Genomic DNA, 23,894 nt, shown 5'->3' on the forward strand with positions numbered 1-23,894 from the left:
GACCCCTTGGCCGGTTTTTATACCGAGGCCCTGCCGGGCGGACCCGGGTCCAGCTCGGCAGCTCTATTGGGCAGCTCTTTCGTCAGTCACTGTGAGGGGGAGCTGCCCGCGGGTCTGTTCTGCTTGCCGGGCACTTGCGCGAGGCCCGCGGGCATTCCCCAGGGGTTACCGGGGGCCGCCGCCCGCGGGGGCCGGTCCTTGGCCGTGTCCATGGAGCAGCGCCGTGGGTGGGGCCGGAGGCCGCGGCAGGGGCGGCTCGGGAGGGCCGGGTGACGGCGGCCGGGCGGCGGCACTGCGGGGCTGCAGCAGCGGGACAGGCCCGGCCGCCCAGCCCAGCCCGGCCCTGCGCTCGTCCCGCCGACCGGCGGATGGGCGCAGAGAGGGCAGCGGCTCGGCCATGGCCAGCGGGGGCCCCGAGGAGGAGGAGGCGGTGGCGGAGGAGGAACAAGCCCTGAGGAAGCTGGTCGTCCGGCTCCAAAACGTCCAGGAGAGGAAGCGGCTGGAGACGCTGGTGCAGACCCTGAGCGACCTGCTGGAGCTGGCGGCCCGGCAGAGCGGTGAGCGCCCTGCCCTGCCCTGCCCGGCCCTGCCTTGCCCTGTCCCGCCCGCCGCCGGTCGCTAACGCGGTCTCTCTGTCTGTCTCTGTCCCTCCACAGCTCCCCGGCTCTTCAGCGGCAAAAACGTCCACGTGCCCCTGCTGCTGGTGGTGGATCTGTACCCGGGAGCGGCGGGCGTGCAGCAGGTCAGGGGCCGGGCGGGCCGGGGCCGGGGCCGCTGCCCCCGCTCCGGCTGCGCTCCGCGGGATGAGCGAGCGCGCGGCCCTCCCGGGATAAAAGCTCTTGTTCCGCTTGTTGATTTCTCCTTAACTTGCCGTGTGTCTCCTGGGCCGCTTCATGGAGTGCTCTGAGCTGTAGAAGGGCGCTGTCACCGCTGGCATTTAAAGGGACCAAGCGTTCCAACTTATTGCAGACGCCACTGGCTGCGTCTCTGTTTTTACCGGCAGAAGGAAGCGAAATAGAAAATAAAAATTAAACCATGTGAATGCTGTGTAAAGTAGGGTTCTAAATTACCAGTAATGTTATCTAATATAATTTTGACGTGCCCATATTGAATTTTGCCATGGTTAGACAAACTTACAAAATGCACGATTGTACACTATGAATTCATATATATGTAGCCATATCCTTGAGACTTGTGCTAGCACAGTTTTTTAAAGGCAGGGGGAATATTTTAGCTAAGAGTAAGTTCTGCAAATTAAGGTTCTGCTTACCTGCTCCTGTAATTTAACATTGGCCCATTTGGATTAGGTGTGGCACTTCCACAATTTGATGTTGTACTTATGGTACAGTTGCCAGACTTGTCATACAAAACAGCTCCTTCCTGGCAGGCATATATTAAATATCTGACTATGCTATGCATAGAGGATGTTTATAAGCTCCAGATTTCTGTCCAACTCACTTGATTCTTTTTTTTAATTATTAAGCAGTAGGAATATGAAGCAGCAGTTATTTTCAAGATAAAGCTCATTAGTTTATAAAATCTCTGCCCAGAAGTCTAAATTTTAAAGTAAAACATCAATCATACCAAGAAGTAGGTGTGAAATGACAGCACAAGACTCTCAGAATTGCATAAGGAAGACAGAGATTAACTTTGATTTTAACTCTCTTAAAATACTTCATTCTAATGCAGAATTTTAAAATTAATTTTAATATTCTACCTGCCTATATTTGCAGTCATACAGTGTTTCAGTTTAGAGGTTCTGGACCTCCTTTGCATTACTATGTTGTGTTCCAATGGGAAATTCATAGCCAGTGCAAAGCTCAAAGCCCATTCCTCATAAAATGTCTTGGGCAACTCTTCTTTCACATTCAGTTCTGATGTTACATTCACACTATGTAAGTAGAGCTCTGTCTTACTGCTTCATTCACTGCTATTTGTTTGTAATCTTTGTGAATAAATTCTCACTTTACAGTGGTGGCGAAGTAGTGAGGTCCTGATTTCAGTGCAGTCTCTTGGCACTTTTAATTATTTTTTATTGACTGAATAATTAATCACCCTCCTTTTACTTTTGGCATTGTAAAAAAATTGGATCACATAAGAGAATAAACAAAGTCAGAGACATACCTGTAGTGAGAATTTTCTTCACCTCCCCTCCTTAACTGGTAACAAAGCATCATGGGTTGCTGCTGTTCCACTAACTTGTACAGGGTTAATTTGCCTAGTAGATCAATATTGCAAGTACTGGCCCAAGTCAGACTGCAGGCATAAACCCTGCAAGCTCCTTCAGAAATACAAAGGTACTGGTGTGGAAAGCCAGTAGTTCCTGTAAGTAAAATATATTATTTATATATGTTTATAAATATAATTTCTATTTCTATTTATTGTAATATTTAAGTAAACAAGGTAGTTTTCTGCAGTTTCTCTGTCAATGATTGGAGCAGCTTAGAAACTCTAGAGCACAATAAGAGTGCACTTGAGTAAAGAGCAGTCAGCAGAGCTTTATTGTCTGATGTAAATGGTGGGACCTAATGTAATATAAATTAATTGTGTGCTAGCAACAAAAAGGGTCGAATTTAAAAATAATGAATTTCATTGCTGCTACCAACTGTTTCTGTATATTGGGACCTGTTTAAGTCTTTATAAGGACATCTTTTTTTGCTTTATTTCCCTTCCTTGTAACCTTTAGGATTTCTGTTTTTTAAAAGACCCTTGCTTTCTTACTTAATCTTCAAACAGCTAATAAGCTCTCTGTTACCTCAGGTTGTGATTTGAATGTTGTAAGATAGACCACATATCAGCAGGTCAGATGTTTCCATTGGTCTTCTCTGGATCCACAGTGCTGATAAATGTTTGTCAATACTTGGAGTCCTAACAATCCAAATAAAAATGTTCAATGGGAATATAAAATTCATCAGAAACAGTTAATACGGGAAGGAATTTTCCAAAGTAATTAAGCAAGTTTTCATCAGATATTAAATTTTATAAGAACAATTAGAATGCTCTTATAAAGTAGGACTTCTAAAATAAAATGTTTTCTAAGGAATAAGCAGTTTATCAATGGATAGTCACCTCTACAATGTTTTTGAAATTTGTACCTGATTGACTGTCACCAATAAACTCTATTTTGCTTGGAATATGGAAAATTAGGGAAATATATATCCTCATCTTGAACTGATAGTTACTAAGCCTATTCACTGTACCTACATTTAGGTAGGACTCAGTTACACAGACCACCCTGAATGTCCATAGTAAGTGATTTGTAGTCTCATGCAGGGCAAGGCAGCTTGCTATCCAAGGAAGAGAAGTGTATGGAAATTGGCTCATAGTCAAGTTCAGTCTGCAGACATTAGGGCTGTAATTGGCTTTAAATGTTTGTCTCTACAAATCTGAGCTGAAACAGAAACAAAAGTACTGCAGATATGGGCTGTGCTCACACTGCAACCAAGCATGTGAAAGACAAAAGTGGAATTCCAGTCCCCAGGGAGCTACATCACCTTTTGCACACTCTACAAAGCTGTCAGGAAAGCTATCCAAATTCAAGTTTATGCTGTTCCTGTGGGTGACTCTACACTACCAGGCTTGTAATTCCATGTCTCTAGTCTTACTGATTGCAGGGTTAGGGATCATGCACTTTATATGAACTTTGCTCTTAAAGTCTTTGGAGGTAGCCATTTACATTCCTGTTGTTGGCTGTCCCATCTTGACCTCTTTGCTTTACATAACTCTTTTGTGAAAAAGTGATCCAGTTATGTGTAGAGTCTTTGTGATATATTACCTTCTGCCTTGACTCTATTCTTAAAGCACAGAGCCCTGCTTCCACCCTTTTATTTACTTACAGGCTCAAGGAAACTCACATGCCTGATTATAATTCCTTTCTGTAAAATCTGCTTCATCTTGACTTTTGACATTTCACAGTTCACTACTTTTCTTTCAATACAGAGGGATTTTCTTTCATCAGTCATTTCTTTCTACAGATTTTGCTTACTGCTTCCTCACTGCAGCCTATTCAGTCATATCAGCCTGTAAAAATTTATAGGAGAGCAGATTTCTCCAATACAGAAGATCAAAGAGGAGCATTTTTAGCTTTTGACATTATTTACAGATGTTTGAAAGTCAAAGAATTTGCATTGGATGGCATAGGTAGTTATTAAGAACAAATACATTTAGTTGTCTTTCACTCCTTATGATCTCAAAACTTCTACTGCCTTCATTACATTTTGAAAGCACGCACTACTGAGGGTTGATGGCAAGAATATGAAATGTATGGTAATTGTTTATGTATCTCATCCCCATTTAAAACATTGAAGGCCTTTAAAAACCTATACTTTATCCTTACAATTTGCAATTAAATAGCAAGTTCTTATGGAAACACACATTTTTCATTAAAATACACCTGCAATAGTGCAGGCGTTTTCCCTGGCCAATGATAACATACTATGGATCACATCATATCTTTGTCTCTGTCAGCAACTCATTTAACTGTGTGCCCTTTATCCTCAAGCAGTGCTGAAGCAGATTGAGGGTGATGTGTTCCTGCAAGCAATGCAATCAGAATCATTAGCATGTTTTACTTCCATCTTTTAACTTTCCATGCCATTTGTCTTGCGTTAATTAATTTTCCCTTACTGATTTAGCTAGGTAACAGAACAGCTGTCTTGCAAAAACCAAGGATATTAGAAGACAATGTGGAAGTTCTAAGCAGAATGTCTATTCTAAAATAGCTGCTTTTTTGTTTTACAGATGGGCTGGTCACTTCTTTGTAAATTAATAGAAATTTGTCCAAGTACTCTACAAAACATGGCTCCTAAGGATGTTGGGAAGGACTGGGAAGTACTGGGTGTTCACCAGTAAGTATTTTGTATACAAAGAGTCTGCCAGAATGCTTGGTCATTTTGGCAGCATATATATGTATATATGCAATGAAATATATAAAGTTATTACATCAGCGTTTTCATGCATTTCTTCAACCTTCAGAACGTGGCACACACAAAGAGGGATCTTATCCATGTATTTAAATACCTGGTACAGAAAGTAAAGGAGATTGAGCCAGACCTTTCTTTGTGACACTCAGTGACAGAATGAGAAGCAAAGGGCCCAAATTGAAATATAGAAAATTCCACTCACACATTAAAAAAAAATCCTAAGTAACCTTTCTGGCAGAGATAGTATTACCTCGATGTTCATGTGTGTTTTTTCAAATGTGAGGAATTATATCCATAAGCCTAAAGTAGTGTAAATCAAGAAGAGGAGGTTTTGTCACACCGGTTATTATTGTCTAAAGGTAAGTATTTACACTGATCACCTCAAATACCTGTGAATTCAGTGGATACAATTACCTTCAGAAGGGGTGGATTTTTCTATCTTTTTAGTTAATGGAGCAAATTGTGGTTTGGACTTGCTCAGCTCTTGTCCATCAGCTGTCAAAGGAAACCTAAGCAAGATTTTTCTGGATGTCTGTGGTTAGATGGGATGAACACCCACACAGATTGGCTGAATTGTTGCCCAGTTGCACAAATGCTAATTGTAGATGTAGGCATGATGCACATGGGGGTTGTTTTGGGGGCTTGGTTAGGTTTTCTCACTCTTGGGCAGATTGCTGCCTTCAGGGCTGATAATGACAGCAGTAAGCACTTACAGCCTTATGACCCCGTCAATCTGCCTCCATAGTCCTTACCACACCCTTCCTTGGAAAGGTTGCTGTTGAAAAATAGCATGAAGATGCATTTTGATTTTGTGGGGGTTTGTTTATTTGTTTTATAGTGGCTAGAATACATGGTCAGTAGGGGAATGAACTCCCCTGAAAGATGTGTTGGCAGTTTTTGTTGGAAAGCAAAAGTGATTTGGGTTACTTTTCATGAGCAAGAAATAACTGAGCTGAAGCTGCACATGCTGGTTACAATTTCTTTGGCAGCTTAAAAGCTTGTTAATTGACTGAAAGTTATCCTGAGAGCTGGAAATTCTGAGAGCTGCTCATTCTCAGGTCCCAGAAAAAATACTTTCTGGGACTGATGTTTCCTACAGCCTCTTCAGTGCCCACGCAGTGTGTATAGTTAACAAAGCATCCTTTTCAAACTCAAACTTCACTAAAGAGCTGTACATGATTCCTTCTCGGTACCATCATTTTAGCCAATTGTGTATCCCGGTCTGACATGTTGACAGTTTTCCTTGCTGTGGAGAGGCTTAGTGGGAGAGTGGGCCCAGGCATTTCTGTCAGTGCCAAAGGCAGAGCAAGCCAGCTAAATTATGTCTTGTGTTCCTTGAGCATGGATTGTACTAGAATTGCAGTGAATCAACACCATAACGAATACATGCTGTTTACATCAAGGCAGGAAACAGTTACAATAGAAAAGGCTTTTTTTTTTTTTTTTTTCCCAGGAAATTTTCCTTTTTGTTTGTGTAACTATTTTGAGAGAATAGGAATATTAAACTAGAAAAAGCATTTCTTTCTTCTGGCTCTCAGCTGTGATCCAACTTGACTACACTGCAGTTATGTTTACAAATGGTAGTTTGCTATTGATTTAGGTGTTTTTGACAGACAGTGTAATAAATAAATAGTTGCTATCACTGTGAAGAGAAAGAGAATTTCCTTCAATCTTTTTGCATTCTTTCCAGAAGCTTAAATAGACTTCATGAGATGTTTTGTAATCTCTTATGTTAAACTTTCCTACAGCAGAAGTTTAGAAAGGTTTTTACATCCTTCTTCTTGGTTATACTTGAAATGGGAGGATATATGGTGGGAAATTCTCTAAAAGTAAATTGGAAATTTGATGTTATACCTATAACTGATGTTATACCTCTCATCAGATTTTGCCTCTTGTGCCTTCTTTGGTCATCATATCTACAACACTAGTGCTACAACAAAGGAGAGAGAAACTAGCAGCATCATAGTATGAAGGGAAAACAGTGATACATTCATTCCAGCTTATAAATTTATACTTTGGCAAGGCAAACAACATCACTGCCGGAGCTGGGGTGTGAAATTTGGATGAAACTTCAAGTGCTGCTTATGTTTCTCAAGACAGGTCATGAATATCAACTTAAGTATTACAAATTACTGCACAGTCTATTTTTATTAGATATTATATATGCAAAGATTCACATTTGAAGATTATTAAAATTGCAGAATCAAGCTCTCTAAAATAAGGAAAAGTAAAGAAAAGAAAGTTTCTTTAGTTTTTTGTGTGTAAGTCTATGCATTTTCATTTTATTTTAATTACAGTTCCTCTCTCATTTTGAAATATGCTTCATTATGTGATTTCAATGCTTTTAGAATTTTTTTTTTGAAGAAGTGTTACAGATTTTTAGTCACTATTTTATAGATAGTAATTTGAGTAAAGTATGTTGAAAATATCTACTGATTTTTAAGTGCCCAGTTTGATGCATGACCTGAATTTTGCAGTACTTGGCATTGTTTGGTTCCCTCTGTTTAACAAGTCAGAACAGACTTACAGAAAGTACAGTGTGCAACTGGAAGTCTAGGAAATGTTTCTTTTTAGTGGTTTGTCCAGCATCATGTAAGTGCTTTAGGGCTGAAACATAGGGTAGAGTTCATCAAGATGCTGTTCAAGTTCTTCAGCTGGGAAACTGCTACTTCTCTTCCACCAAACACTTGGCTGTTCAGTGTAACTGAGCTCTTGCTGCAAGCAGAGCAGTGCTGTGCTGTCCACATTCTGTGGTGCTCCACAGACTGGTGCTCTGGAGCGTAACCACCTCCTAAATGACCCCACAGAATTAATTCATATAACTGACTAAAAATTAAAGTGCATTGGATAAATTATACTTCAGTATTTTAATGAATTATGATCATAGTTGAAATTCCAATATTACTTGATTGGTACCTTGAAAAAATCTAAACTGAAATAAAAGTTTTTTTAAAAATTATTTGCGAGCTTTTTAAGGTTTTGCTAATTTCTCTAACTACTTCTGTTTCCAAAGTAAATGTTTGATAAAAGTTTGTGTGTGTCAAAATTTCTTTAGCTATAACTCTTTTTTCCCTTTTTTTGTCTTTAATTTTTAGGCAGATTCTTAAAATGCTTACTGTCCACAAAGGAAACATAAATCTTTCAGTAATAGGACTAAAAACATTAAATCTACTCCTCATGTCAGGTATTGTGTACTTTACTTTCCTATTTCATCTAAGCCTTTGAAACACAGAGATGATACAAGTGTTTGACTGTACATGGCAGACTGGATTTTTCTCTCTGTTTTACTCCATGAAGTCACTTGTCATTTGTACTTGTATACAAAATAATAAGAGTCGTATTTTGAACCTTTTTTTTACCAGGTAGGTATGAACTGTCTTTTGGTGGTAAAGTTTTAGAACATCAGTGCTATTGTAAAATGCTACCCTAAGAGATAACTTTGTCATGAATTATACAAAGCTGGATTTGAACTGTGAGAGTAAACTTTAAGGACAGTATTAAAGAGTTTTGGATTTTATGGTTTTTCAATGAAAATACTGAGAAATAATCAATGCAACATGTAATCTCTTCTGCTGTTCAGACATAATTGCTTTCCTGCTCTTGGAAGAAGAGGTGGATGTGTTTTCCTTGGTATTTAATGCCATGAACACCTTCCCTAAAAATGAAGAGATCCAGCAGCATGGATGTAAAGCATTACACAAACTTTTTGAGAAAGGTATTTTATCTTGTAGTTTATGATGTTAGAAAAATGTATCGATTGGGAGGGATAACAGATATTAATTTAAAGGCAATAAATGAATTTTTGCATTCCAGATTGGTTTGTGGATTATGTCTGTTCTTAAATGAGCTGGCACAAAACAGACTTTCCAAGCAATATCACAAATTCTATAAATTGGAGGAATGAATATGACATCTTTTAAAAAATCAAAATGTCCCTTCATTTCTAACTCCAGAGTTAACTGAAAAGATGGGATTTAATGTTGATCAGTAACTGAAGTAAAGAATAGTGACATTCGATTTTAATTCTCAAAAACAAGATTGTGTATTTAAAACTGGTAAATTTTAGTAACGTGAACAGTTCTAAAATCAAACAAAATGTTTGTACCTTAGAAAAATACTTTGTTCTATATTTTACCCTGACAATGCTAAAAGGTGATCATGTGTCCATACAATATTCCCATTTATGCTGAAAAATGAAGTCACCATGTATTGAATTTTTGCAAAAACCTCAGGAATTGTGCATTTTACAGCCAGAAGTCCCCTTGTTGTAGCCCCTTTGCTTTGAATTGAGTTTCTTGATTAAAAATGAATATTGAGAAATGCTATCGCTCTGCTGTACTTCTTTGCTTCAAAGATAGTCTTCAGTTCTTCAGATTGGTTCTTTTTGGCACCATTCTATATTGCTTTTTTAAATCTTTCTCCCACGTGTGCTTGGAATTATCTTCTCTGTTCTTTTTCCTCTTCCTGTCTCTAAATACTTTTGCCCTGCTATACTTTCTCTTCAGTCTCCACAACAGTCTGAACTTCTTATGTTTTCTGTGCGTGTTTTTTGTAAGTGCCGGATTTTCACAGATCTGGCTGCAGGTACAGACCTGCATACCTTCTTCTTGATGGCAGCACCAATGTGACAAGTTCCTAGGATGCTCCTGCCCTGTTTTCTCTACCTCTGAGCCACCTTGTCAGCTTTTGTTATGTGGATGTTTGCATAACCTTATCTTCAACCAGATTCAGAAAACAATTCTTCTTGTGAAATTTAAGAGGTGCTCTTTCTCATCCTGGGTCAGTTCCCTTATCTGCTTCATTGCACAGCCACACAGTTATGTCAGTATAAATAACAGGGGCCAGGAAAGGAAAAACCTTAAGCCATTAAGGTAAGATATTGTTAAAGTGTGGCTTTATGGGAAAAAAGTCCATTATAAAAAAAAAATTAAATTAAATCAGAATATGCAAAATGGTTTTCCCCATTCACTGATTTTTTTTTTTCCACTGTATGCTTAGCTTTTCTCTCACTTATATACTGTCTTGATTTGGACTATCTGTAGAAATTTGGCTTGGACTAGCATTCTGTGAAAAAGGCTAAAAGACTTCTAAAATACAGATTCACAAGGTAGCATTTAAAAGTCAGAATTCAATTACATAAAGTGTAAGCTAGGTGTTTATAAAGTAGCTCAGTTTTTAGTTAAAAAAGCCATAATCATGGAAGATTATGTGTATGGAGAGTACTTTACTTTCTGTGAAACATAGAAAATAAATATAAGGAAACTTGATAAAAACAGTTGTTTTTTCTGATTATGCACCAGGATAAGAATTATTTCCTCAAAATATACTGTATCTCTTGCCTTTCAATTTAGTTCCAGAAGAGCAGCTGACTGAATTTGTTGAAAGCAAAGATCATATGATCATACTGAAAGTATTTAAAGAGTTTCCAGAGAAAGAAGAGGTGATTCTTCCTGCACTTTATTCATTACATTCCTTAGCTGGACCACGTAAGTATTAGAAGTTATTTTCAATTCCTTTTCTCCCACAGTGTGCATCAGCTCTTGCTTCCTGTAATTGTAAAAAGTAATCTTTGTATGATTGGAAAAAATCCTTGAGAACTGGTTGGGAATTGCCAGACAAATCACTTTCCTGTTTACTTTGGGAAATACCCTTTTTAAAAACTGGATATTTTTTATATTTAACCATTAAAGCATAAATCTTTCCTAAATAACAGAGAGATAACTTTCTTCCACTTGGAGTAAGTGGTAGAAAAGATGCTTATCATGGTTGTAGAGACTGAAGTTTCAAGACCCTGCCCTGTCATCTTTTACTATTTGAAAAATAAGATATATTTATTGACTAAATAAATCTTCAGTGAGTTCGGGTCACAGGTAAAGAATATTCTTGGCAAAATCTGTTCCACAAAGGAAAATTGCCCATACAAATTCAGTGGCCAGGCCTGGGAAAAAATATCTGAGTTCAGACACTTGCTGTGGTCATTTCCGTGGTGGCTGCAATGGCAAGCATTGGTAGCACTGTGCATGTGGTAGTCTTACAGTGTCCTCAGGTGTTGTGCAGTAAGACTGGAAGAAAATATCTCTTGTCTTCCAGTAACAGCAGTCCCTGTTCTGTGCAAAATCAGATCCTGAGAAATGTGTTTGATGATTTGTGTCAATTTGTTGACAGCAATCTGATCTTGTTCACACAGAGGCAGGTTTTGTCAGCTTCCTGCTGACAAATTTTGGGAAGCATAGAGCAGGGTTCTGCTCTCCATGTCTTTCATGAAGTGCATAATGTTGTACCTCCTGCAAATGTGTTTACTTACAAAGCCTTGCTTGTACATCCTGTCTGTCTCTATAGGAACTGTGCTGGCCCCATGAATGCCCACTGAATGAGAACTAGACTGAAGTGTCTCACATTTCATCAGACTCCAAGCTATCTAGTTCCCGTTTCTCAAAATTCTTGCTGTTCCAGTTTGTATTTTAAAAGTTTAGTATCCCTTCCTTGAGTCAGAAATAATTTTTCCTTAGCCCAGAAGTTACTGCTGTTTTCTAGGGAAGAGGATGCCAGATTTTAAGTCCTTTTCAAAACAGTAAATAATTATACAAAGTGTAACAAGAGAAGGCATGAAAAAGACGTGCTCTAAAGTAGGTATTTAATACTCTCATTTCTAATATGAAAGATTGAAGCCAGAGGAACAGAGACTACTTGCACATTAATGTTCAAAGCTGGTATTCATACTCTTGGTTGGTGACATCCCTCAAGAACTCAACAAAATATATTCCTTTAAGGCCACCACAGAGAAGATAATTCAGTGTTAAGTACACACTGTAACTTATCCAGTAGCAAATGTCTCCCCATACCCTGAAGTTCAAGTCTCTATTCTGAATGAGTACCTCGCTATGCCTTTCATTAATACATACTTAGACTTGGTTCTGGCTCACGTTATAAGAAATTGTAGGATAAGGGTGTACAAGAGCTCTTTAATCTCAGTAGTATTTGTGGCATGAGAAAAATGCTTTGCTGCTGACTGTCCTCCAGTGTGGAGTGGTGGATCACAGAATGTTACCCATCTAAATGGCAGGCATAGGGAGCCAGCCAGGCTTGGGCTCTGTTTACTAGGGAGGAACAGTCACCTCAAGAGGAAATTTACCTAACTCTAAACTAGCTGGGATGAGTCACCATACAGAGTGCTCAGATCTCATCATCATTTGTTGAGATGACCAAGTTTTGGTGGTTAAGATTAAATGAGATCTGTTCCACCTCTTTTTCTCTATCTTGTTCTGGGATATGATGACTTGCTGCAGATGTGCCATTGCTTGGATCTTGCAGATTTCAACACGCAGTTCATTATGCTGTCTCCGTAGTGATCAATTTTGGAATTGTCTGACTATTATACTATATTCATAAGTATCACCTTTGAAATCATAACTTACTGTGGAATGATGCAATACTGTTTTGTGGAATGTGTGATTTCAGTTGAGAATGACATGATAAACGGCTGTCCTATTAAAGCGTTGTGAAAGGTACATTCCTTCACTATCAAATAGAGTGCTTCAGAAATGCTTCCCATTCAGAGCTTGCTTTTTCATCTGATAGGTTGTCATTATTTAATATTTAGAGCTGTATTATTTTAAAGATTTGCTGCTCTTTTAAAAAGGGTAATCATCTTTAATAATACAGTTCTGAATATTTCTATTATGTTGTATCCAGGGAAGCCAAGCTGTTGAAAGAACAATTAAGAAAATTTATAGACCTCAGCACAGTAATGCTAACTCCCTTGAAGCTGGTGACAGGACTCCCTTTCATTCATTTGGGCCAGGATTTTGGCCAAGATTTCTTGGGCTCATATTCTGTCTCATACCCTGGATAGAAATACTACGAGGATGCTTTCATACACTGTGTTTTAACTACCATGATGCTGTTTTGCCTGAAATTACTATATGTGGGATCACTCTGTCCTCAGTTGGAATGAATACATGCTGGTTTTGTATGGGCTCATGTGATTGTCCTGTTGATTTCTGTATCTGGCCTGAGTAATAGAAAGTAAACAGGGTGAGAGTGACCAAGCTCTGGCACAGTTTTCTTGGAGGGGCTGTGAATTTTCTATCCTTGGAAATATTCAGAAGCCACCTGGACAACCTGCTGTAGGCAGCCCTGCTTGAACATGTGGGTTGGACACAGTGACCTTTTAGCTGTTCCTTCCAACATCAACCTTCTGTATTCTGTGAAATACAGGGTGTGCAATGGCTTTCAAAATTTTGCAGGAACATAGGATGAAAATTTCAGTACCCTCAGTACACAACAGGTATACAGTAGAACTAATTTGTATGAAAATAATAAGTTCCTAACTTGCCCCCTAAAAAAGAAGGAAAACTCAGAAAATCATTATTAAATCAAATAAATTACTACAGAATAAATTTTATGAGAAAAAAATCTAAATTTTTTCTTAATTTTATGCCCCTGGAAATATTACTGAAATATTGTAAAATGTGTACTTGATCACAATCACGTTAGAAACACCATTTATAAGATTGATATAGGATTTATAAAACACACAGTTTGTTCACATTTAAGGAAAAAAACTACCTAAGATTAGTTTGGGAGGAGGTTTCTGTTAAATGGCCTGATACAGAACGGGAGAAAACAAAAAATGTTAATCTGAATTTTGACTACACATTGAAAACCACTGGCTAGGTAGGAAGAAAAATCCTAGCAATTAATTACCACTCTCTAGGTAAGAAAGTGTTGTTTTAATGAATAGTTTCCAAATGTTTATAGACATTTATGTCTTTTATAAGCATATCAAGAAATAAAGCCACCTTTCTTTCAAGATGCAAGGTAAAAGCTGCAATATAGTCACAGTTCTCTAAATAAATCTATTTAACTGAAGTCTGAATTAGAATCCAGTCAACTTTTTCCCCCCCACCTCTCTATTAAGAAGCAGTTTTTGTTTCTGTTTCTTTCTTTAGCCAGCAATGTTGAAGTGCTCATGTCGGGAAATGTTCGCTGCTACAATGTTATAGTGGAAATGATGAAAACTCTCCCCAGTAGTGAAACAGTTCAGGAAGTGAGTTGCTGTTTGTTGCACAAGCTTACATTGGGTAAGTTCACAAAGTTGTTTATATAAAGTCAGCTTATTCTGGCTGTGTAAGAGTCGGAGTTAACTGGGAGCATTTACAGGCAAAAACTGCTATTCCAGTAAATCCTCATAGTGGTGCATAGATCCTTATGTCTAATGATGCAAAACCCTGTTCACAGTCAATATGGTGTCCTTATGTGTTAAATATAAGTAACAATGAGCAGCTGCCATAGAAGACTCAAGTTAGAAATAAGTAATGAGACAAAAAAGGGTGAGAAGCACAACAGGAGAATGGGAAATCAGTAGGTCTGATTCTGTATAAAGTTACTATAGAAAAGAAGAAAATTACTTAGAGATTTCATTTTTTGAAGTGCCAGTGGTAAATGTGTGAGAAACAACTGGTGCCACAGAATTAGTTGAAAAGTATTCTCTAAAACTCTAGCTTTCCTCCTTGCAATGCATTTATCTTCAGAGACCTGTGCTGCATTCCTGACAGTGATGATGCCTGTCTTGGGGGCCCCCTGTGCTGCAACAGTGAATGAATCACTGGATTCTGGACTTATCTTGACTTGAACAAAAGTACTTTAGCTGTCTGGGCTAAAATGGGCTGGTGTCACATCAAGAGAAATTATGTCAGAGGCAGAAAGTTGTGCCTCTTAGCAGCTCTGTTCTCACATGTGCGACTGTAATAAATCCATTTGAGCACTTGCCAAGAACCACGTAGTAGGAAGCTGAAAATAAATATGTTTCTCCCCCTGCTGCATGCAAGCCCACTGTAAGCAGCTGCCTGAGCAGCCCTCACTCCATAGTTGGTTCTTCTTCATCAAGAGTTAGACTTCCCAATTTTTGCAGGTGGTGTTCTGAAGCTACTGCAGATGCTGGTACCAGTGCATGACTCCCCATAATAAAGTCGGTGCCATCCTTTCACCATCAGTTTCCATTTCTTCGTGCAGATATGGTAGAAAATACAGATCAGACTTGAGTGGAACCCAGAGCAATTTTCCATTCCCCTTCAGAAAAGTGGATAAGATTTTTAAGGAAATGTGGTGTCTGTTGAGGTGGTAATTGCAGGGTTTTTTGGCAAGAGGTGATGCTAACCTTGAACAGTTTGCTGTGCAAGGCTAACTGAAGATAGGCAGGGAAACCAAGCACTTGTGGGAACACAGCAACTTGGTTGACAGGCCTTGATCTTGCTGTAAGTGCAACCAGCCTGGTTTCAATCAGATGTTTGCCATGTGTTTATGCTGACCACCAATGAAGAGCGGCAGAAGAAAACCCACAAGATCCATTTCTTCTTTGAGCCATTCATCTTAATAAAGAGCTACTGTAGTAGAGTTACAGAAGAGGTGTTCACAGCACCTTGCAGTTATGGGAACAGGTGTGAAATTGTTAGGTGCTCCTGGAAATAGTCTGGAAGATTTTCATATGTATAGCCAGTGTTGCTTCCCAGATTATTCTGATGAACACTGTCTTCCTAAACCCATGTTAACTGGCAGTAAATGGTAAAGTTAGCATCTACTAGTTTCCAAAATCACCATCACGCATTCTTGCTAATCTGGTAACGGCTATCCTAGATTTGACTGTCTTTGGAATTTTAACTGGCTGATACCTGTTTGGTCAGCTCAAGTCCAACAGAATTCCTCATCACATAGCCTAGGTATATTAATTTCTTTAGGTAAGTAATGCATTTACACAAAAATACCTTTTTCATTAAAATATGTTAAGAAACAGCAATGCTGATATAACATGCCCACACAACTGATCTTTCACATTACTACTCTGATTCTCATTTTTGTTTATCAAGATTTAAATGAAATTGAATATCAAAATAGAAGCCATAGCTATCAAACCGTATTTGACGAAGTGAGTGTTGGTCTATTATTTTCTGCATAATACTTCCAAACAAGGAAGTTATTTGAATTTGCTTGCTTTTTGGAGAGTGCTTTATATTCAGCCTGTAATACAAAATACTGTGCAACTTACAATTATTGTTATGCTTTAAATATATTTTCCAAAGGCTTTCTTCTGTTCCAGAAGGAATCTATTCTATGTTTATAATGCTGGCCTTGATTTATTTAATGAGGAGGGTAAAACCAGAGAGTAAACTAGGGTTAAATTACTTGTGTCAGAGGATAAATCAAATCATTGCAGGAATTCAGGACCAGGACTGCATTTGCTTCCTGGCAGGAAGTCTGCAAGTGATACACCAATTGTATTTTTCTTAATTTGATGACAATGTGTGTTTCATTTTGCATTAAACTTCTGCCTCTTGTAAAAAAAAAATAAATAAAAAGGCCCACAAAGACTGTAGATCCCAACTTTTATTTTATCCTTAACCTCTTCTTTCTACAAATAAAATTTTGGTGTCAAGCCCTGTAGTAAGAAAAACAGCATTTGTTACAAAGTTTGTACATTGTGTGCTGAGAAATTTATGTTAAATGCATGTAAAGCTCTAGATATGTGTTTGTATTAATTTGATATCTTATCTGGTTTCAGAAAATTTTTTCAATATCCTTGTATTGCATAAGGTTCCAGAAGTCATTGTGAAGGCTGTTACAACATATCCTGTAAATGCAAAGTTACAAGCTGCAGCTCTCAGTTGTTTGGCTCTTCTAAGTGAGTAAATCTCTGTCTACTTGTTAACTTTTTCACTCTAGTAATTTCCTGTAATAATTTCAAACGCCATTTCTTTAACACAAAAGCCTCAGGCAGGACAGCTTCAACAAAGCTAGATTTCCTACATTATTACAGTTTACTGTTTCACTGTGATAAGACTGTGTTCATATCATATGCCCAACATCTGCACCTTGTTCAGAGCTGGTAAGTTATGTTCACAGATCTGAACAGAGCAAACTGTTTATTCATACACAAATTTTGGATAATCCCTACTTAACATAAAGTCTCTAGTGATAACAACACGTATTTGATGTTGTGTTTGCCAGGTATGACAGTGGCAGTTGATAGCAACACAAAATCAATGCTTGTGCTTGTGCTTGAGTTCTGAAATCAATTAAAAGATGTAAACTTTTCCTTGAGTACAGTTCAGACAGAAATTAGTTAGCTAGTGGGAAAAAGCTAAGTCTCTGATCCTCTTTGTCCTTTAGTAATTGTTCCATATAAAAGTCACTAGAAATGCTGTTTAAGAGTCCCCAGAATAGCAAAGATTAGATATCAGTACACATTCCATTATGCCTCAGATACTATGCTCAGTGTTGGTATCTCTTTCTTTCCCTTAATTGCTGAAAATCACAGGTAGAAAATTATATATTTCAAATTCTGTTGCACTTTCTGAGCTATCTCTCTCTGAGCAACTGCAATTTGCATTTTGTTTTTTAACAACATTACTTCAGAGTGTAGATGGCTCTGTAATAAGTGGTTCCATGCAAATTATTCACATTTATATTTTATGTCTGTGGTATTCTGTACGTAAATACACAACAAAAAGAGGTACATGCAGGTCTTTTCAGAGCCAAAGCCTAGACTGATCTGTAACAGTGTGACTCGTTTACTACACTACACTTAAGTTTTTCACTCCCTTTATAACCTTGAAGACATTTTTCAAGTCTGTCTCAGAGTTTATATCAAAAGATATCTCCCTTCCCAGAAAAGGCTTATCTTCCCACTGATTTTTACACATTGCCAGTGTGAGTGCCTCCATGACTACAGAGAGGTTAAGACATAGGTGTTTTGTTTTCACAGTAAGAATTTATTGTAAATATTTTATATTTCAAGCTGAAACAATATTCTTAAACCGGGACTTAGAGGAGAGAAAAGAAGAGGAGGAGGAAGAAAAGTTATGCTGGTTGGAAGCGTGTTACAGAGCATTAGAACTGCACCGAAAAAATACAGATGTGCTGGTGAGAAATTATGGGTGATGGGAATATGGAAAGACTGTATTATGTATTGAATAAAATGTTTAGAAGCATGCTTTTCTCATCCATATCCTCAGGCTAAAAAAAAGGCCTTAATGTCTGGCTTAGATTTGGAATAAATCTTACCTTTGCTGCCTTTCTATGTTCATCTCAAGAGGTTTTAGTTACTTCTTCAGATCAAATGTAGGTAGTTAAGATGAGGCTTGTACCTGAAACTTTGGCCATGAAAAGATTGTTGTTTACATACCTCTTTTGTATCCAACAGCCAAACACAGGCCTATCAGCAGAAATAGCTATCAAAATTCATATTGAATAATGAGACTGTCACACATGTTTGTAACTCGGGCCTATCTGAGCTATAAGTGTACATTTTGTTATATTTCTACATAAAGTGCTTTGTACCTCTTTTGTGAACTGAAAAGCAGTTAAACTAAGTTTTTTCATATATTTTTATCTTGTAGAGGTATATTTTCTTAATCTTTTTGTCTCGGCTTATATTTAGGAGGCTGCGTGCTGGGCTTTGAAAAATCTGTTTCTGTATCAACGCAACCTTCATGAGAAGATTGGAGATGGAGAAAATCAGTCAGTGCTGTCTTAAACCAGATTTTTGGAAATGAAAAAAAATGAGTGTCTGTTATTAAGCTATTTGATGTTTCACTTTTCATGTATTTTTAGTTTTGTAGTAGATGAAATGCATGGTGATCAATCACACCTGGGAAAGTTGCTTCCAAAGTGTGCTAACCTTGACTCAGGAAAATCTGCTAGTGTTTTCATAACGGGTCAGAACAGAGCCTATTAGAGCTAATTTTTACAGTTCATAAGAATTTTGTCTTCAGTTGCAATAGGGATAAAGAATGTAAGAATTGGGAAAGTAGACAAGATTAAGATACCTAGCATGTAAAGAGTGTAGAAAAGCAGTGCTCATTTTCCCACAAAACAGATGAAAAGGCATTGTAGAGGGAATGCTGCCTCATTAGGGAGAATCTACTGGGCATGGATAAGACACAAATTTCCATTTTACTTAAACTTTTTCTCAGATTTCCTTAAAATTTTAGTCGTTCAATTTTTTGTAAGCCTGTTCATACCCCTTTCTGGATCTCAGGTCCCTTGGAAAGCATGGTTCCAAGGAATTCAGTGAGACTCAGATTAGACAAAGTTGCATAGGTTAAAAAGGGTTTTCTAAGTCAGCTTTTGCTCTGGAAATATATTAGAAACCAAGAGCAATCACCTGAAATTTTAATTATGTTATGTAATACCTTTTTAAGAAACTGAAATGCAATTATGAAGTAACTGCTGTAATACAATCAATGTGCAGTGATTTGTTTCTCTCTGAAAGGTTCCCAATAGACAGAGAAGTGATGCTTTCCATGCTGATGCACTCCTCTTCAAAAGTGTTTCAGGCAGCTGCTAGTACCTTGGCAATTTTGTCACAACAAAATGGTAAGGGATTTTAATGAATCTTTTCTTTCTCATTAAGCAGAAAGTTATTGCAAAAACGTTAAAGAGAATTTAGTGTATTGTTGAATGAATACAATACTCCCTGTTATTAGAATATTATGTTGTTGTGATAAGTAGGAAGTTTATTCCTTGCTTTGAAGAAGTTACTGTTGGCTAGTATCAAAAAATATGAGGAAATAAAGAGCTCTCTTCCAGAGCTCTCTCTCTCTGTTGCAATTGCTACTTTTTGGAGTAGGAGACATGAAAAAAACTGTGCTCTCTTTGTATGCTTGTTTAAATATTTATCACATGTTTGAATTTCGTCAAGAGGAGCATTTGTTGAAAAATCACATGAATAAGGAACATAGCCCAACAAATACCACTTTCTTGCTTAACACAGTCCTGTTGACTTCAGTGGATCAAATTGTGTAGAAACTTAAGCATGTGCATGACAGTTTTCAAGATTGCTTTCCTCCTGATCGTGTCCCTAACATGGTTTCCTAACTTTTTTCAATTTGCAGACCCCCTCAAAATTTTTCAGTGGAGATGTGGACCCCTGAGTAGAGTATTTAAGCCTACTGACAGTTGGCCTGCTTTTATTAGATAACTTTCACAGAATCCTTTGAAGTGGTTATGGACCTCAAGGGGTTTGCAGACTGCACATTGAAAATCACTGGCTAGATAGGAAGAAAAATCCTAGCAGTTAATTACCATTCTCTAGGTGAGAAAGCATTGTTTTATCACCAGTTTATTGGGCCATCCAAGTACGTAAAACGTAACACAGAAAAGGTTTTATAATTATTTATGAGATCAATATGTATCTATACTGAGAAATAGATCTCATAAATGTATGCATACTATTGTCATATACCAGGTAGTCTCATAGCATGTTACTGACAAGTGGGCCTCTGATTCCTTTTGGAAGTCTAAAGCAAGTTTTTCTTCTTTTTTTTTTTAATTATTATTCTTTTTGTTTTCCCCTTGAATTAATGTGCTTACAGTAGAAATGATAGACATAAAGAAGCTTAGTAAAACCTTCTGGCATAATGCAGTATTGCTTGAACTAACCATCTGAAATGGATGTACTGACCTGGGAATAACAAGATTTGGTGGTAGTTACTATGATAATTTTAATAGTGTTCTAACTTTTATTAGTTACAGTTATAGCTACAACATGTGCTTGGATATTTGAATTTGCAAAAAGTGAATTAACAAAGTAAAGAGAATTAATAAATATAAGTTCATTTTTTAAGTTTAACGTTGGAAGTTAGAAGAGTTTTTTTTAAGTTCTAAGCTCTAGCTTTCCTACATGATCACAGAATGCAATTACAAGGAAAAAGTTTAAGAATTAATATTTCTGAAAATATAAGTGAGGCTATACATTCTTCTTCCCATATGTTAACTTTACCTAAGTAAAAGTAGCAGATGTATAGAAACTTATTAGAGAGTCAGAAATTATAAGGTGTTTGATTAAGCTATGCAAATATAAGTCAGCTTCAGCTCAAATTGTTTCCCATTTTAATTTATACTATAATGTCTGCTTGATGAGGCAAAAACATTGGAAAAAAAAGGAGGGAAAAAAAGTTAGTTTTGAGAACTACACAGAAAGACTTACTTATAGGATGCTTGCTGTTTTGTGTTTTAGTAAATATTAGGAAGACACTACTGGCTAAAGGCATACATATGAATGTTTTGGATATAATGAGGAAACATCCACATTCTCCTGAAGTGGTTGAAAGTGCCTGCAGGATTCTGAATCATGTTTTTGAAGGAAGGTAATAAAAGTAGAAATGCATGTCCACTTTCATGGTGAAGAGTTTTGAGATTCTGTGCCAAGAGTGATTACAGTGAAGTTGTTGACTGGTAGTGAAATTGACCACAAACTGACAGCCCTGTTTAAGACATGGAATTTGGTAAGCCCTGTAGCCAAATGCCCAAGTGAGCGTATGTAGGGAGCTGCATGTTCTTTCCTTCATGGTTCTTGAGCAGTGAGATTCAAATAGACAGTTGCTGGGTGGTCTCCCCTTCTGTTAGCCACTCTGAATTCCATTGAGAAATAAGAAATTTCCCACAAAATTACCTCTGAATATTAAAATATCATTTTGTTAATATTACTTTCTTGTTGGCTAGGATGCAATTGTTTACACAGACTGAATTAATGGAATGGCATGAAAATAGTGTGCTATGATGAAGAAAAGTACCACCGTTTAATTTATGTTTCAGATTTACAGTGTTCCAAAGGGTTATCATACAGTGTTATTTAAGGACAAATATATGTGAAATTTAGAAATGCATTCTTTTTATTTATTTTGTAAACAATATTTCCAGTTTCCCTCATCTGGATGTAATGACAGTAGCAGTATCAGAAGTTGTAAAAGCCATGAGGAAACATGAAAAATCACTCTCTGTACAACTGGAAGCACTTCGAGTCCTTTTACACTTCATGATGCCCAGTAAGTCATCCAAAGGCATACACCAAATCAGAGAATAGAATCAGATAGCTGGGTTTTAGTCTTTCTTATCTAATGAGACAGCCTTTAATGGGACTTCAAAAAATTATTGCAGTTCTGTACATAGCAAAGAACAGCTGTAAGTCTTTAGGAACATACAAGATGGGAGAAAATATTTGAGGTATTGAAGGTAACAGACCAAAATTATCACTGCTGATTTCCCCTTGATTTTATCAGTGAAGAGTTAGCTCCATTCCTTTGAAGGAATTTAGGGAATGAGTGTGGAGCTATCAGTGTCATTGTGGTTTGCATCATCAATGCCCTTTGAGAGCAAACCATGATAATGACATGAACATTGTTGTACCACAAAATGCAATTGTTTTGATAGTGTGTCTTGGAAGGAACATAAAAATTGGACAGTGATCTATATATTTATAGTAGTTATATACTACTTTCTATCAAAAAGGAGAAACTAAACGGACTAGTTTAGTTAGAAATTCCTTTTCAAAAAAAAAAAAAGAACCCTCTTTTTCAGCAATCCAGAGGGTGGAAAATGTTCTTTATTAATTTTATGGCTTTAGTATAATTTTGGAAAAGTTTTAACTCTTTTTGTCAGTGTCCTGCTATAAATCTTGCTTTTTTCCTCTGATACTGAATGTAGGAGTACAGACATTGGGTACTGATGTTTTTTTCAGAACAACTTTTTTGCAAGTATCTCTCAGCAGTTTGAGCTGAACATTTACAAAACTAATAACTCTGAAAATAGTAACCTGGTTTTTATGCAGACTGATTGCAGATTATCAGTTTCCTTCTATTATTTGAATTCTAATTCTAATACTTTTCTCTTTTTCAATGAAGAGCAAGATTTAAATTTGATATATGTATTCTAACATGGAGGCAAGGCACTTTGCTTGCCAATATCCTGGAAGTGAGGCCCTTCTAAAGTGTAATCAAACACAGAGAGCACCAACTGGATGTTGGAACTTGCAGGTTAATTAGGGAATAAAAAAGAAATTCATGGGAAAAATAATAATCACAATAAATATGAGTGCTGAAGTGACTTTGAAAGGATCTCTGGGTACTTTCTGTAGTGTCACTTGACTGCAAGTGCCAAATGCTACAAGAAGGGTAAATCTGAAAGACCTTTCTCTGTTTTTTTTGTATTTGCTCACATTCCACTTAATGTCATCTGTGTGTAAAATTTGTCCTATGATGTGCTGCCAAGTGAGCAAGAACAAATAGTTTATAGCTTCTCTATGTGTCTCTTTACCAGAAGGAAGAGGCATTCTGAAGTAGGTATCAGGAAACTCCATAGCTCAAAAAAGTAATATATTGCAATGTATCTTAGAACAGATTCTTTGGCACAATTTTGTATTTTCATGGTAAGCAGTGAGCAAATATGTGGTGAAATTTTCCTTTCAAGCACAATGTACTCACATTACAATGTAAATCTGGAGGGATTCCAGTCTCTGCAATGCAGTTTTCTGGAAGTAAATATGAAATATGCTCTCAGAGTGACCTCAGTGTTCATTTGATTGTTAGATTGTATTACTGGGTTAATGGTGGGGAGAATATGAAATCTGCTGTTCTGAGGAAGGCTGTTTTCCATTGTTACAGATACAAAGAATGAACACCAGAATGGTTCTTCCAGAGATGTGGGAGATGCTGCTTTTGCACTTACAGGAAAAGTCATTAAAAGCCAGTGTCTGTTGGAGGGAACTCACTCATTGGTGCTTAATGCTTTAAACAGGGTATAGTTAAAGCTTTATTCTAATGAATTTTGTCATTATTTTACACTTGAAACAGTGAGTCATTTGTAAGTTTTAGTTCTGCATTGATTTCTCTACTGATTTGATAGAATTACTCTTAACTCCCAAGTTTTATGAATTTTTTAGGGTTAGAGGATGGTTAATTGAGTGTATTAGATGATTCTTTATACAGTAATTCCAAAGGATATTTATTAAAAAAAAAAAAAAAGGCTAGGGTTTTTTTCAAGGATACAGTTTATTTGGTATTTATTTTTTTCTTAAAACAGGCTAGTGTACATACAAAAAGTGTCCTTATGCCTACACCTCAGCTACACATAGAACTGAGTGGACAACTCAGTTGTCTGCATTCTTTTCACTGTTCAATTTTTTCCCTGTAAAATAGA

At 37.3% G+C, this 23,894-nt stretch overlaps 1 protein-coding gene across 1 annotated transcript in view; it reads left to right on the plus strand.

The window, feature by feature from the left end:
- Positions 1–211: 211 nt before the first annotated feature.
- LRRK2 (leucine rich repeat kinase 2) overlaps positions 212–23,894 on the plus strand; it is a 64,837-nt gene continuing 41,154 nt past the window's right edge. Inside the window, exons 1-14 of the mRNA XM_053977814.1 lie at positions 212–557; positions 657–742; positions 4,741–4,847; positions 8,018–8,106; positions 8,503–8,637; positions 10,274–10,408; positions 13,874–14,005; positions 16,480–16,599; positions 17,716–17,840; positions 18,358–18,437; positions 19,192–19,295; positions 20,938–21,067; positions 21,621–21,745; positions 23,360–23,493. Of these exons, the coding sequence (XP_053833789.1) occupies positions 398–557; positions 657–742; positions 4,741–4,847; positions 8,018–8,106; positions 8,503–8,637; positions 10,274–10,408; positions 13,874–14,005; positions 16,480–16,599; positions 17,716–17,840; positions 18,358–18,437; positions 19,192–19,295; positions 20,938–21,067; positions 21,621–21,745; positions 23,360–23,493 (1,662 nt within the window). The 5' untranslated portion in view covers positions 212–397. The remainder of the gene's footprint in view (positions 558–656; positions 743–4,740; positions 4,848–8,017; positions 8,107–8,502; positions 8,638–10,273; positions 10,409–13,873; positions 14,006–16,479; positions 16,600–17,715; positions 17,841–18,357; positions 18,438–19,191; positions 19,296–20,937; positions 21,068–21,620; positions 21,746–23,359; positions 23,494–23,894) is intronic.

This window comes from Vidua macroura, chromosome 5, assembly GCF_024509145.1.
Source record: "Vidua macroura isolate BioBank_ID:100142 chromosome 5, ASM2450914v1, whole genome shotgun sequence".
NCBI classification, from domain to species: Eukaryota; Metazoa; Chordata; class Aves; order Passeriformes; family Viduidae; genus Vidua; species Vidua macroura.